Here is a 15,883-nt window from a genome sequence, read left to right as displayed (position 1 = left end):
TTAAAGGAGTTTGATTAGAGTTGACCCACAAGCCCGCAAACCCAATACAAAATTTACCGGATAGGGTTGAGGCGTAGCTGTCTGATTCTACATGTGAATACAAATTGTAAGCCCTACCCATGGCTAAATGCCTTCACGTTACCACCGTACACCAACGGCAATAGATCAAAGGTGACAATGATGAGCAAATGGAATGCCAAATGTCCAATTGAATAAAACCTTAGGGAGTTATTTCCTTCTTCTTTCTTCTTTTCCTTTTTTTTTTTTTTTTTTTTGAGAACATTAGGACTTTGACCTTAAATGTATCACTAACAAGGCAAATTATAAAGTCGTTAACGAAGAAACGAGATTTATTATGTCGGCTACTTGTTGGTCCAGAACAAGCCTATTCTTTGAATGTTTCACCTACAAATTTTGAGTGTGCTCACAGCCGCAACATGACTTAAAGCATCAGGAACATCAAAATTTGCCTTTATATTAAGACCCCATAGGAGTAGGGGGCCTTCCAAATAACCTTCCCTAAGCTAAAATTATCCCAAACAACTATATGAGAATTCACTTGGTCCCTTAAAAACCAAGGGAATGTTGAAAAGTTGAAAATGTTGGACCTCTTTGGTATGGATCTTTAAAAATTTAGAAGGCTCTGAAATGACCTTCATCCAGCTTGAAATTTGACAATGTGAAAAAGCATCAATGTTTAAAGGCCATTAATATGATTGTCTTCAAATAGCTGTATCACAACACCGAAAAAGACATGTTACGCAGTTTCCATAATAGAATTACACAAGGGGATGGGGCAGGGGCAGGGGCAGGGGAAATGATGGATGACATGAATTTATCTGGCCAATTTTGTTCCCACTACCCTAGAAAGGACCAATTTTTGTTGCCTCAACAGCTAGCTTAGCTAACACACGCACACAGCGGAATTAGATATGGGCCCTTCTTTTCTCAGGCCCAGCAAGTAGGGGCCTCCTGGAAAAGCACAGGCTGTCATGAACCCGAGGCATTGAGATTTGAAACACCAAATGGACACCTGTCAAGGTTGTCAGCATAACATAATAAACTTTTACATTGAAGAAAAATACTACAGCAGTAAAAACAAAAACATAGTCATAGCAAATACAGGCTCACACTAAATTACAAATACATACAGCTTTTGGACGACAAAAAGATAATTTTTTTTTTTTTTTTTTTTTTAATAATGATCGAAACTAGCTCAGAAGCGGCATATTATATCATATCATATCATATATGGGGCCGTCCATCATCAAAGATGTTTGCCACGACTCTCATCAAGGCGATTGATCATGTAGAGCGCGTTACTAGTAACCCTAGCCAGATTCGTGACCTTCCGCTTCACATCCGACTTGACCTTCCCATCAACGCCCTGAAACCCATCGAGACAAGTGTCCTCATTGGTCATGGCCGCGCTCACCCACGTCTGCGCGTTGCTCATGTGCCACCGGAAACTCTCTCCCTCTTGAAGGTGCTTAAGCTCCCCCAGCGTACTACTCAGTGAGTCCACCGAGTCCGATATCTGCTCCGCGCAGTCACTCAGCGCCTCACGCTGTCTCTCGCTGTCGCCGGCAGAGACATGGGCCAGGTACTTGGACACTCGGCGGGTCCGGGAGAGGCTGACCTTGACGGCGGCTCGGGCCAGGTCGCGAGGGGTCTTGCAGGAGGAGGAGCCCGCGTAGGACGAGAGAGTGCGGAGGCAAAGGTTGGGGTAGCTGGCATGGACGCACGATGAACGGACGATGTCATCTGGGGGCGCGTCGGATTTTCGTGCGGCGGCGGAGTTGGGGGAGGAGAAGAGGAAGAGTAGGAGAAGGAATGTGAGGATCGAGAATGGGAGACTCATCTCTGTGAGATGACGGGACGCTGCGTTTTGAAAACCTGCGAGATCTGTGAGCTGCTGAGTAGAGGAGTAGTGCAGTGTGGAGTGAAAGCCGTGTCGTGTGTTGGTTTGGTTTAATAGGTGTTTGTGCGTGAAGTTGGGAACTGGAATCTTATAGTGTGGTCATAAAGTTGGCATTTTATTACTTAATTGCCATTTTTATTAAGCTATCATAATGCCATTGCAAATCTTGCTGGCGGGAATGAATTTTGGACGCTTATAAATGATCTTAAATGTTTTGCCTTGGTGTTTCTGTAGTTTTAACTGTCTAAATTTATTTGAAGTTATTCATGAAATCTGAATGATTAAAAAAAAAAAAAAAAAAACTACTACAAGAGATATACCATTTACGGGTGTTTTTCGTTTGATAATGTCCTCACTTTTATCGCCATAAAATTGGCTAAATGCAATTTTTTTTTTTTTTTTTGGAATTATATATGAGGCTAATTTTACATATAAAATGATAAATATTAATATGATATAATAATTAATTCAAAATTAATAATTAAGATTTTTGTATATATACTAAAATATCGTACAAATGATGAGGAAAATCAATACTGCACCGATACGTGATCAGCCACATCCTTCAGCCAAAACTATCTCCTACTCGCTGGAGACCAATTAAATATTCATAGTGTCAACTGTCAAGTTCAATAGCTGATGGAGACCAGCCCACCTGATTGCCCCCATCCTATAAAAATATCATCTTTAGCATTCCCATGAAGAACATCCAAGACTCAAATATTTAGTTAAGATTTAATTATAATTTTTTTATTATTTTTTTTTATTTTAACTATTTATTTTCTTAAAACACCTCTATCTAATTCAGCATTTTAGTTACAATGTTCAATAAATTTGTTAGACACTATAGGCTATAGCCTATAGTAGTTAATCAAACTCTTTGTCAAAATGGTTAATCGGATGTGAAGCTTGATCTTTTTGGTACTTTTTGCTACAATGTTAACTTAAAAGTTTTAACTTTTTATTATTTTTTTAAAGAAAACTTTTGTTCTTTTATTAATTAGTATTCTGAAAGTGGTAGGAATATCTAGGCCCAACTTTCCAGCATACAATACCAACTCCCTTTGGCTGGCTGGTTAATTTATAAGTTTTGCCATCCCATCATAAAAGTTTCAAAGTTTGGTGGAGGGAAAAGATGGAAGAAAGAAAAAGTTTGCATATGTAAATTATTGAATGCACTCACCGGACGGGATGATCCAATAATAGCAGCCCCAAATTATTACTTTTATGGTAATGAAGGGCAGCAGGCAGCAGCAACGTCTAGAAACGGAAAAGTTCAATTGAATTATATAATATCTAATTAGTTATATTTTATGAGAATTTTTATTCATTCAAAAAGTGAAAATATAAAAAAATCCCTCAAATATAATTAATTTGATATTATCCAGTTCAAATGAACTTGAGAGAATCGTGTTCCCTGAAAACATAGGTGTTAATGAAGTCTCTTCAATTTATGTAACCATAGATCACCTAGGTCGGTCTTAATGAAGGCTCTTCAGTTTTGTAACAGTAGATAACTTTGAAGACTTATACTATAAGTCTTCTTAAAGTTCTCCCAGAATCATTCCAAATGTGATGTGACTTTTAAAATTTGCTGAATTTGAGATGTGATTTATTGACTTTTGATCTATTAGTAATTTTAAAAGCCACATCACATTTATGATGACTTTAGAAGGACTCTAAGAAGACTTATAACATTACTCATATCCTGCTATTAAATGTTTGTGGATAATGTAGGTGTATACATATTAATTGATGTAGCACATCGGTCTCAGATTAGAAAGATAGTTATAACTTATAAGTATTAGGGGAAGTTTTGCAAAGGCCTTCTAAACTTTCACGAGTTTTGAAAAAATTCTTCAAAGTTAAAAAACTCTCAATTTTACCTCTCGTATTTCTAATTTGATGTAATCTACTCTATCTGTTAGGGTTTGACGTTAGATAAACGTTAAAGTTAATGAAATGATCTTTTATATTTCTGAAAATTTTATAAAATTTCAAATTAAAAGTTAAAAAATCAAAGTTGATGGTATTTTGGTATTTTTTATAGTATCTGTTAGGATTTAATGCTAAAACTAACGGATGGGGTATATTGTATTAAATTGGAAGTTTGAAGGGTGAAATTGAGAGTTTCTAAACTTTGAAAGATATTCTAAAAATGTGTGGAAGTTCAAGAGATTTTTGTGAAATTAGCCCTAAGTATTAAGTCTTACACTACTTAGTTATTAGGTAAAACTGAACTTTATAAGAAATTATAAAAAAACTTCAAATTAACTAACTCTTTTAAGATAATAATGCAGATGTTGCTATATATATATATATATATTCAGGTGCATTCACGAGCCACCCAAAAGTAGCTCGGAAAAGTGAGTGTCGATCAAAAAGCAAAATTATTGAGATCATGTATATCCAAAAGTATGTATTGTGGTACGTGCACTGTAGCATGGGCCATGCTGTATATAATTATTGAATGGAGCTTAAAGTGCTTTTGTGACCTTAGCTTTTCCACTGCAAATGCATTATTATAGCTCTGAAACAGAGCATGTGCGCCATCGCGTGCATATTATATTGCACAGGTAATACAATGACCCCACCCCAGACATTCAAACTACGTACACATGCAATCTAGCTAGTGTTGAATTTATTGCCCATCCAATTTCATTGCAATTTCACCAAATCCTGCACGCCAAACTACACACACATGCAAATTCTGCAAAGTTAGATATATATAATGAGCCAACAAATTAATTTCAACATTAAGAAGGAATATTCTCGTATCAACAAAATGGGATGCGATAAAAGCTGTTACTAGTAGTACCAAATTATGTTGGGCCTGTGACTAAGAAAAGGTTAGGGATCGAGGAAGGAAGGCTCCGTAGAAGAAACAAATGTGTCCAAAACAGGTGTTGGGTGAAAGGGGGGAGAGGACAAAGGTGGTTGGTTGGTTGGAGTTTTGGTGGTGGAGTATGGGTGATGGGTATGGCCACGTGAAACTTGGCTGCATGCAAAAGGAGTTTGGAATTGGAAACAGGTGGTGGGCTTTTCACAAAGCAAGACTTTGGTGGGGGTCCGTTTCATTTAATATTGGATGGTACTGCTTCAGCGAACCGATTGCGGCAGACTGGACCCCGTCCACCGTCGGATGCAACCGGTCATTGGAGTTGTAAGTGTGTCGGTTGGAAATGGATCGACCATCGTCCAGTAGTTTCCACTAATAATTCACGCGTTCTTTCTTTTTTTTGGTATATACTAAATATCGTAATGCATTTTGTGTGGAAACATCAAACATGTTTTGGCATCCTCTGCCTGCATTCCAAATATACATTTCCCGTTGGTTAGGTTTATTAAGTAACTGTTTGTTTGTTTGTTTTTTTCGTTTCTTTTCTTTTCTTTTCTTTTTTGGTTGTGTTTTGATTTGAAAAAATGTTTCATGTGATTGAAAATTGAGAAGCGTCTTCTATGATATTCACGTTTGTATGTGAGATTTATTTTAGAAAGAGACAACTCTTTTTTTTCTTTTTAATTTTTTTTTTTTAACAAGTAAGGCTTAGTTTGGGTTTCACAAAATCTACTATATATGTGGACAATGTTTTCTCAAACGTTTAAACAAAATTTTCACATTAATTTATGTAATGTAAAAACAATTTTCCAAACAAAAAAACATAAAACACTATCCAAAACAAGTTAAAAATCTTAACCCAAATATTCATGTCACAAACAAGTTTGTACAAACCATGCAAAATCTCGTGTCTTCTTATCTAATTTTTGTTCCATATTCTCTACGTACCCCAATATGGGAAAGAATATGGAACAAAAAACAAACACAAGAGTGCCTTTGAATGCACTCATAACACTCTAGCATGAGCCACTACAACTACCTCTATTGTCAGCTTTCTCACTCGCTAGCTAGCTAGCTTCCTCCATCTCAAGATTTCCTCAACGGCCAAAGTTGTGGAAAAGACATGCTTAGATTTCCTTTTAAGGATAATATTTTTTAATTGGCATGTAATGTTTTTGATTAATGTAATTTTCTTTCTTGTATGGTTTCTCTAAATTTCTATTTCCCCATCTCATCTATTGAAGAAAAAAAAAAAAGGAGCTGGTAAAAAAAAATTTGTGCCAAAGGGGTCGTGATAAATTCTAATTAAGGCGAAGATCAATCCTTAATTTTACTGTGCTTCAAGTACTTTGATACTAATTATAAGCATGCCTTTAAAGTTTAAAAAACGGTGTCGGATAATATGGTGTGAAGGCCAATTAAGAAGATGCTCCCTTAAGCAATTTTGTGGCTATTTGCTAATGAGAGAGAGAGAGAGAGAGAGAGGTTGAGAAATTGCATTTGCAAAGGAATATACCACCAATTAGATTTGGGTGTAGCCGCCGGCGTGTAGGCAGGGCTGCTGAGAATTTTGGCGGGGAGAAGTAATAGCCAAATTTGTAGACCTCAATCATACGATTCATACCCCAACCCGTGAAATCAATAATTCAAACAAAACAAAACAAATATATATATTATAAAAATAAAAGCATTTTGAGGTCTAAATTCAGTGCCCTCAGCATGCATGGTCAATCATGAGTTCCCCATCACTGTTGTCGATCAACATCATGGTGTGGCTCGTAATCCATATCAGCACAGATGAGCCATAACATAACCAATATACTTTTCTTTCAGTCTTATTATATGTTTTTAGCCAACAACCTTCTTTTTCCTTTTTCTTCTTCTTCAATCTTTAGTTTCGTTTTGTTCTTTCATGTAGTCTTCTCCATGGGCCTCTTTCAATAATTGCAATTTAATAGACTATTTTAGTGTGTTTTATTTGTGAGCATATACCAACCAAACACATCAACCTCATTGGAACACACTATTTTTTTTATTCCCCATACAATATGATTAATACGTAAAACCACTTGTTTGTATAATTTTAATATAGTGGGCCCTTGATTCAACCGGTGCATTTTTTTATTTTATTTTACAATTATTCTATAATATTCATGATAAATTGGGATTACTAGGTGAACATTATAAGATAATTATCAAATAAAAATGTAATTTATAAGATTGCTCATAATTAAGAATTTTGTAGATTTTGTTTATCAGGGAAAAAATTTAGTAGCTGTGCATTAATTGGAAGTGAAATGAAATAATAAGATACGAAAGTAATGAATATTTCTTAAATATGCGGTAGCAAAAACAACAGACATTAGCCTTTAAAAAATATGATGCTCCTTTCCCCATCACATTATTATAAGCGTGATGGCCTCATTACGGGTGTTTTATAATTGTGGAAACTCCTTTAGCAACGCACCAGAAACGCTCTTCCCCAGTAGGCATTGGCTGAAGTTGATTGACGTATTGCTATCACATTATTGCTCTTCAACCGCTCCTAATTTTTAAAGTTTATGTGACATGATTTTTTTATAATATTTAATATATAAAAATTATTTTGTGATTAAAGGATAACCTTATATAAATTACTCTATGCACGTATCTAATCAGCATGTTATCAAACAAATTTCTTCTTTAATAGACTTTTTTTTTTAAAGAGTTTCTTGCAAAGTTCCAACTTCCAACCGAAAGCCCATGCCATTTGATGTGACAAATTTCAGTTTCAAAATTAAGATAAAGTAGCATGTAACATCAATTTGCGTATAATCCTTATACTCGTGTGTACTTCCTTTTTCGAATTTTCTTGTGATATCACGGAGCCACAAATGAGTTAATTGACGTGAACATGCTGGCTTGTTTGTGTTATTTATATATTTCTCATGCACAAATTTTTTATGTGTTCGGATTTTAATTTGAAACCAATTATACGAAGGTGAGTCAATACATTCGCCAACAAAAACACGTGGGTTGACGTGTCTGGATAGTTATCTGGACAGCTCGAGATGCAAAACTTATATGCTTGAATAGTTAAATTTATTGGGGTCTCTCTCAATTGGCTACAATTGAACAACCAATTATATGGTCATAATTATTTGAAATTTATTAGCCGAATTTGTTCGAGCCCGAATAAATGATGGTCTCAATAAAAAGCTTTTGTCCAAGACGTTGAAAGCGAACTCCATCATAATTCGTAACCCTCTCAATTGACTATCTAAATTAATTTAATTAAATGTAATTAGGGATCCCAATCCTATAGCATTAGGGGAGCTAAGTGGAGACGTCAATTCTTAATGAGACGTGTTTTGCACGCTAAATCAAGAGGCTCACTTATAGTCTTGGGCTTTGATTGATAAACTTTTTTTCAAAACAAAAATATTAATAAACAATTAAAAGTATTTCATCTTTACATAACATTTTTTCAACAAAAATACAAAAAGCATTAATGACACTAGGTCAGTTCTTAGAGAAGGTTAAGTAGGCTGCAAAATCACTCACTCACTTTTAACTTGTCAGTTCCATCAATGGAGAGGACAAGGGCATGGTTATGGTGTATTAATGGTGTTCATCAAATTAATATTAACATTTTTGCTTTAAATCCTTATTATTGTATGAGTATCCATTTCAAATAGGATGATGGCCGGTATTCCAGGCCGGAGAGAGTGCAAGAGAAAGAGAGAAGCAGAGAAAAGTAAGTGCAATCAAACAGGCAAAAGTGCCAAAAACATTGCATATATGGTTGGAATGATTGGTTGTTGCAACCAACAAAATAGATACACATTTTAATTAATTATATACAACTTTCATAAACTCCAAAACCAAATCCCCCTAAATAATTCCTAATCAAACTACCACGCAACACAGCTTGAGCTGTACCTTAAACTCCTGGTACAGGTACTGCTGTCCCACAATCTAACGACGTTTCCGTTAAGCACCGTCAAGTCCTGGTAGCTGTACCACCCCATCTCCCCGGTTCTCGTCCTCAAAACTCTCTCCCACCTCTCCCACCAATCTCCACAACCCTCATCATCACCATTCTCCTCCCACTCATTCGCCGACGTTAACTCGCCGTCACCTTCCCGGTCATCGTCACCATAAAACACAGCAACAAACTTCGTGCCCTTAGTCACTCCGTCGTCCACTTTAACGTCGTCGCCAACCACCATTTCCGAAGCTGGGGCTGGGGCTGGTGGCTCGTCAGCCGAGACGTCAGGGACCGATATCTCGGGAACCAGCTCAGACCCACTTGATCTTTGATCATTGCGAGGAGGCGGTGGAGAGCCGTCGGATTTCAGGTAAGTGGGAGCACCACCAGCGGCTCTGATCCTCCAGAAGCTAACGGCGGCCGTTATAACCGCGACCCACGTCCATAGATTATTGACTATTGTGAGGAACCCAACGCTCAAATAATTGAGAGCAAGGGCTTCCAGAGGAGAATCCAACAAGTCCATTGCCGGCCGACCGAAACCTGTTGGGTTCTTTTGTTTTGGTTGTGTGGGTTGTGGGGCTGGTGCAGTGCTTGAATGAATACGAGGAGGGGTGGGCATATGATTTATGGGGGAGGTGAGAGAAGGTGAGGATTAATAGGAGCCATTCGATGAGACAACTTGGGGTGCGGATCTGCTGGAGATGCCGAGAATCGAGAGCTAAGATGCCAATTCCTCAAGTAGATCCGAAATTTATACCGAATTTTTCACAGTTATGGTTTTTTCGATGACAAGTGTAAGGTCAGCAATGTATCTCGTATATTGTGTATTTCAGGGGGGCTGGGAAGTAGTAAATTCAAGAAATGTGAAACGTACTTAATAACAAAAGAAAAAGAAACGTGAAACGTGACTTTGCGTCGTGACGCTGTAGCACGTGGGAACACGTAAGCGGGATTGTACCGAATTTTTACACGCTCACGTTTACCTTGTTTTAAATTAATTCATCTTTGTCCACGTACTCTTTTTAGTTTTTACTCTACTAGCCATAATGGTGTGCGGCCGATGAGCGTTAAACGCGATGGACCTTCATTTGGATTCTCCTTTGGATTACAAAATGTATGTGGAACTGATGGCCTGTGATGCAGTTGGTGGTAGGTAGAGAAGGTTTGGTATACCATGTTGGACGGTAAGGCAAGAGCTATAGTAAATGGTGACTTAGAAGACAGTAATAACTAGATTAAAAAAAAAAAAAAACTAGATGAGAATATATAACACATTTAAGCAATTAGGTCAGTGTGAATTTATTTGTTCAAACTTGCACGTCATTATTCATATGGTTATCCCTAAATTAAATTTTATCCTTCCACTCGGCATCGATGTCGGATCATTAATACTGACTTTTGTCCATATTTGATGGTTGAGAAGATGTTGAAATCTACACAATCAATTTCATGTTGAAAAAAGCATAAAATCATTGAAATAAAGTGGCTTATAAGCCTGTTAAGGTGAGTTGACGATAAATATCCCGGATGTATAAATTAGTTGGTAGTTCTATCAAAGTCCTTGCATAAACGCGTGTTCAATTGAATAAATTGGTGGAAAACTTAGCTCATCTTTTAATTTTTTATCCCTTTAGTTGAAGGATATTTTTCTTTCGTATCACGTGTTGTTCATAAATCATAGTCATGGGCGCTAGCAAAGAGTGTCCCTAATAATTTTTTCTATATATGTTACGAAATATTTGGAGCAGGATGAGTACCCTTTTTACAATTATACGGGGAAGTTAATCTTCAAGTCTCAAACAAATTAATTTATTTCTGGGCAAAATGGATTAAAAAAATAAATAAATTTAGTAGGCACATTGTTTGTAATTCTTCCTATTTTTCTTTCTTAAGTGAAGTAGCACAAGTTACCTTCCGAGGAGGATTTGCTTTATTATAACTTCTTCATATTTATGATACTAGTTGTAGCCTGTAGGACCCGAAACACATAAATAAAGCAATATAAAAAGTAAAATCAAAGCATGCGTTGATACAGAGAGAAAAAATATACAATATAAAATCAGTAAATTATATTATGACAGCTGCTAAAGATTATTGTATAAATTTGTTTTAATATTTCTTATTATATATAAAAAAAAGAAGTTGTTGGAGTAGTTTAGACAATTGAGTAATAAATCAAGTTGGGAAAAAAATAAATAAATAAAAAATTTGAAGACTAAGTGTAGAAAAGAAAGATCTTCAAATCTTGATATAAAACAAAGTCAGGTTGAGACTTGCTATTTGTCCTTTCCTTCACGCCTTCAAAACCCCTTTGAATAAGCTTCATGAATCATGATACAGGCAGGTATCACATGGAAGAGAAAACATTTGTCACATTTTTCTATGAACAAAGTTTTCCTATAAGTTGAATTCCAAGCCCTCAATTTAGTTTATAAACTTGAAATATGTGAGAATCACATGTTTATTCTGTTAATTACATACGTTAGTTTTTTATAGATTGGATTAAATAAAATTCATTGAACCGATCGATTTTGGTAAGTATTGTGATTGAAATTAATTGATATTGGACTCATATGAATAAGTTAGAAAAAGGGACTCTTTGAAAGAAGATTATTTTTTAGGCAATGCATATAAAGTTGACATGAAACTCATGTGATTCTATTTGGAAAATTAGTTGGCTTACCCTTACATGATGATACCAATACTATAAATAAGCCTTGGGCCTAGTTAACAAAAGAACCACACTACTTAAAGGTCCGCTCCATAGAGAAGTCCATAAAAGTTTAAAAGTATATTGTATGATCAACAATTGATAATTTTTATTAGGGCTCACTTAAAAAGAAGTCTTGTATAAAGAGATTGAAGTGCACGAAAAGATGTATGGCCTTCGCCACTTAACATCCCGGCCACCTTCGCCACTTACCTTTTTTTTAAAAATTTTTTTTAATTTTTTAATTTTTTTTTTTTGATCTTTGTTGTTATTTTTTGTGGGTTTTCACCCCCTTTTACAGAAGTGGATGGATCTTATTTGAGGGATTTTTGTTGCCGGTGGTTGGCCTTCTACGGCTCCGAATCGGTTTCTGCAGTATTTGACCTGCAACAACGTGGTTGTTGCCTTTACTGCATCAGACTCTTTATCGAGTTTCTTTGCTATTTGTAACCGCCTTGTGTGGCTCTGGAAAAGGCCCGACTTGTATGCTATTGCCTGCTGTTTGGTCCTTTTGGACCAGATCCAGATTTCGTTCTTAAATTTGTACTGCATTTACCTTTTGGGCTGTGTTGTTGGGGTGCCCACTCCTTTTGAGGTCTATTAGTCAATCCTGTAATCCGCTTCCCTTAATTGAATAAAAAAAAAAAAAAAAAAAAAGAGTACTTTCTCTCAATTAACTCTCATAACATTTTCTCATTTTTCTCTCTCTAATTCAAGGATGCTTTATTAATTTATGCATCACAGGCTCTCCACCGGCTCCCAATCGACGTCATTCCAGTGATTTTCTTCTTGTTTTGCAAGTAACCGTCGTTCGGTTCGGCCATCCCAAAAAATGCAGGGCTCTATGCACTGCAAGGGTTATACAGGTCATAAGAAAAAGGGGAAAAAAATTAAAAGAGTTTGAAATTAATGACTCTTTCACTTGGAGATTTCCAAACATTAATGTCGCAGATGCTTTCACAAAGAACGTGGATTCAACAAAGCAAAGCAAGAGTGGGTTCCTGTTCTCTAGACAGCTAGGCGTTGGATTTATTGCATATATTTTTTTGTTTCAATTTCGGTACAGACTCCAGAGACTAAGCAATGGATTTTAGTTCCATTTGAAAACCAAACAATCAGCTGTGGGCTGGGCTGACTCTGTGAATCTACAAAGTACATGAAGGACTACTTTTATACTTGGGCCTAAACCAGGAGTCCAAATGATGAAAGACGGGTTTTAATTGCTAACACCCGGTATCCGGTCTTACAAAGATCTTTTCCATTTAAAATAATTTCATTTCCCATGTCTTTGACTTTGCGTAAAAAAAAACTCATTTATGCAAATGTCTTTATGTTCTCATCGTATTTTTCAGATTCAGCTTAAATGTTGTTATTAAAATAACATGTATGTTGTAATTTAATCAACGGTCAATATTGAATCTTAAAGTTGACCTACTTTTATAAGCTTTTAATAGGAAAGAGAAAATAAAGAGAGATTTTGTGAAATTAAATCTTAATTGTTAATGAAAGTACAACATACATACTGCTATTTTATTGTTATTAAAATAACAGCATGTAAGCCGAATATGTGTTTTTTTAATATTTTCTTGGTCTAAAGTAGATATTATTCTTTTAAAATTAAGTAAGAGAAATAAGAGCCAATTTCATTTTTACTTCTTTAAAAAATAATATTTATTTAAGATTAAAAAGACACTAGAAGAACACCGTAGTATAGTATTATATTGACTAATAATACAATTTACGCTTGGCGTGCATCACTGTTGATGCAGGCCGGGCGTAAACTATATCATTACTGGTATTATATTATGTATCATTGTATTATATTATGTATCATTGTATCTGTAAAATCTGAAAAACCATAAATGATTCATTTCCGTATGGATAATAAATAACAATAATTAATAATAATAAAAAGTAATGATCCATGCTGCAGGTATTTTGTATAGGAAATTCTTATAAATGTTATAATATGTAGTGCTGCAACCTATACCACATAAATTTGATAAGATTTATTTATAAGAAAAAAAGCATCGTACGGCCTGAATTCACCCAAAAGGAAAAAGTGGGAGTTGGGTTCGGGCCGGTCCAAAACTAGTGTCATTATTTTTCCCCTTCTTCTTCTTCCATCTTCGTCTTCAGCTTTCAAACTTCTCGTGAGTCGTGTGTAGAAAAGTTGTTCAAACTTCAAACAACATTATAAATAATTCTAAAGCGGAAAATTCAAAATCATACAAAAGAATTTCACGTGATTTGAAATTATTTTTGGGCTAGATTATATTATTAAAGTATTTATTAAATGAATAAATTTAATATAGTATTAAAGTTAAAAATTCTGAGTTTTTTTTAATGGAATAAATGGTAATTTAATATATATATATTAGGATTTTTTAGACCAATTAACTACGTATTATATCATAAGTGTAAAATATTCATGAAATTTTGGGCATCAATGACAACTAGAAAGGGTGCAGTGTAGGTACGGTAGAAGTGATAAATGAAACGAAAAGGCTCCTTCCTGGTAAAATTCGAGACTTCTTTTTGGGCAAGGGAGACTATATATTTTTAGGTAGAAAAGACCAGTTTGGTAGAATTTTTCCTTGAGTTATTAAGCTATCTTAAATAAGCAAAGTATTGGTCCCCCAAGGTAATTAATTTAATTCGTTGGAGATTACGCCTTATGAAACTATGATAACTGTTTTAAATCCTTCTCATCATATTCATTCTCTTTGTGTGGACATGCATATTAAAAAAGAAAAAGAAAAAGAAGAAAATTAAAGTAGTGCAATTTAATACAACTCTAGTCTGAACTCAACTAATAGATCCAAATCATAAGAGATAAAGAATCCTACACCAACTAACTACCAATTCTTAATAGACTCATCTTCAATTATAAATGTTTTCTATCTTTGGTTGTTGTATCTATATATTTTACTTATATCTTGTCCAATTCATGGTTTGTTTAGATGTGTTGTTATATTATTTAAAATGTCAGAAGACAAGGTATTATGATCATTGTTAGACAAATATATAAATAAAAGACCATAAAATGAATCATTTCCATTTCATCCATCTATGATAGAAAGGGCAAAACAGACAAAAAGGAAATCGAGAAAAGAAAAGGAAACAAAATTTGTAATGCTACTCTTCATCAGCTTTACACTGCTGTTAGCTATATCAGTCACTGTGAAAATTTAAAATGAAACAGCATTACGTACGTAAATTATATATATTAAAAAAAAAAAAAAAAGGCAGCATGGAGACGCCACCCATGTGGCAAAAAACATTTTTGAGATGGAGACTTGAAGTCAGAGACAAGAAAGTTTTGATTCAAACATGTCTATTGCCATATATTCAACTTTCCATACATACATCCAAGGTCTGCATCGCAATTGCATCATGTAATATTCGTGCCCATGACTTCCAATTCTCGTGTATTTATCACATCAAAGGCAGAGAGAGAGAGAGAGAAACAGAGAATACAAAAGATGTTGAGTGGTCTTGAACTTCTCTCAATCCAAAAGCTATCTTAAAAGGTGTAATCTTCCATTATACTTATAAACTGATCACCAATCCATTCCACAATCAATGTAAAATAACTCAAACAGAATAAGATAAAGTTGAGGTGTGCTGCTATGCATAAACCTGACTCTGTTGTGGAATCCGCCACCACAATATGTGGACAGATCGAGGATAGAATCTAATTAATGGGGTTTGAAAAGTCATGATAAAGATTAGTGTGGAGCCACCAGTGCCACACACATTATTGTTCATGTTCATGCATGGGGACTCTTTGTTAGGTATTGTCTCTAATAATTGTACTTCACCATTTCCCCTTGCTTCCTTTTCCTCCAAACAACATGCTTGGAAAGTGTTGTACTTGTCAACTTTCTCCTCATCTAATAATTGGGGTTGTTTGCCATTGGCTTGAAAAGAAAGAAAGTGGTATATATGTAATTGTAGCAAGATTTGATTGATGTGTAACAACTCAATGCTCTTATAATCAGCCGCCTTGTTGTAGATTTGATGAGGCTGATCAACATGCATGTACAAGTCAAAAAAACAGAAATGGAAATTGCAACGCACCACACCGAAATTATTATTTTTTTTTAAAAAAGGTCAAACATAAAAGAAAGTTTAGTTATGTTTGATTGAATTATTAAAATAATTAGCAAGGATCGAATGAATGAAGACGTTGCCAGTCATAGCTAGCATATATGCAGCTAGCTAGCAATTTCCGTCGGTCAAATTGAGCTTTGAAAACTGCACTAGTACGTAGTTTTCATGATTTTCATTTGAATCAAGAAACTGCATGTCAACTTAAACGTACTCCATGTGTGATTTACTTTTAATTTTAAGTAATATATATTTTTCAATTTCTTAGCTATAGTCGCTCAACTAGATCTGCCGTGGTAAAAGGGTTTAAGGTATCCATTTTTTGGA

General features: G+C 35.1%; 2 protein-coding genes across 2 annotated transcripts; both read right to left on the bottom strand.

Annotated features, from left to right (window-relative positions):
* Positions 1-694: 694 nt before the first annotated feature.
* LOC132165873 (Plant invertase/pectin methylesterase inhibitor superfamily protein) lies at positions 695-2,114 on the bottom strand. Its single transcript, XM_059576564.2, has one exon. The coding sequence runs from the start codon at positions 1,859-1,861 to the stop codon at positions 1,268-1,270; it is 594 nt and encodes a 197-aa protein (XP_059432547.1). The 5' UTR covers positions 1,862-2,114; the 3' UTR covers positions 695-1,267.
* Positions 2,115-8,501: 6,387 nt separating this feature from the next.
* On the bottom strand, positions 8,502-9,560 carry LOC132166307 (uncharacterized). Its single transcript, XM_059577105.2, has one exon. It carries the CDS (start codon positions 9,350-9,352, stop codon positions 8,654-8,656), a length of 699 nt encoding a protein of 232 aa, XP_059433088.1. The 5' UTR covers positions 9,353-9,560; the 3' UTR covers positions 8,502-8,653.
* Between the last annotated feature and the right edge of the window lie 6,323 nt (positions 9,561-15,883).

This window comes from Corylus avellana, chromosome 11, assembly GCF_965113065.1.
Source record: "Corylus avellana chromosome 11, dhCorAvel1.hap1.2, whole genome shotgun sequence".
NCBI classification, from domain to species: Eukaryota; Viridiplantae; Streptophyta; class Magnoliopsida; order Fagales; family Betulaceae; genus Corylus; species Corylus avellana.
Note: the sequence above shows the minus strand (reverse complement) of the source record. Positions and strands in the feature narration are given on the sequence as shown.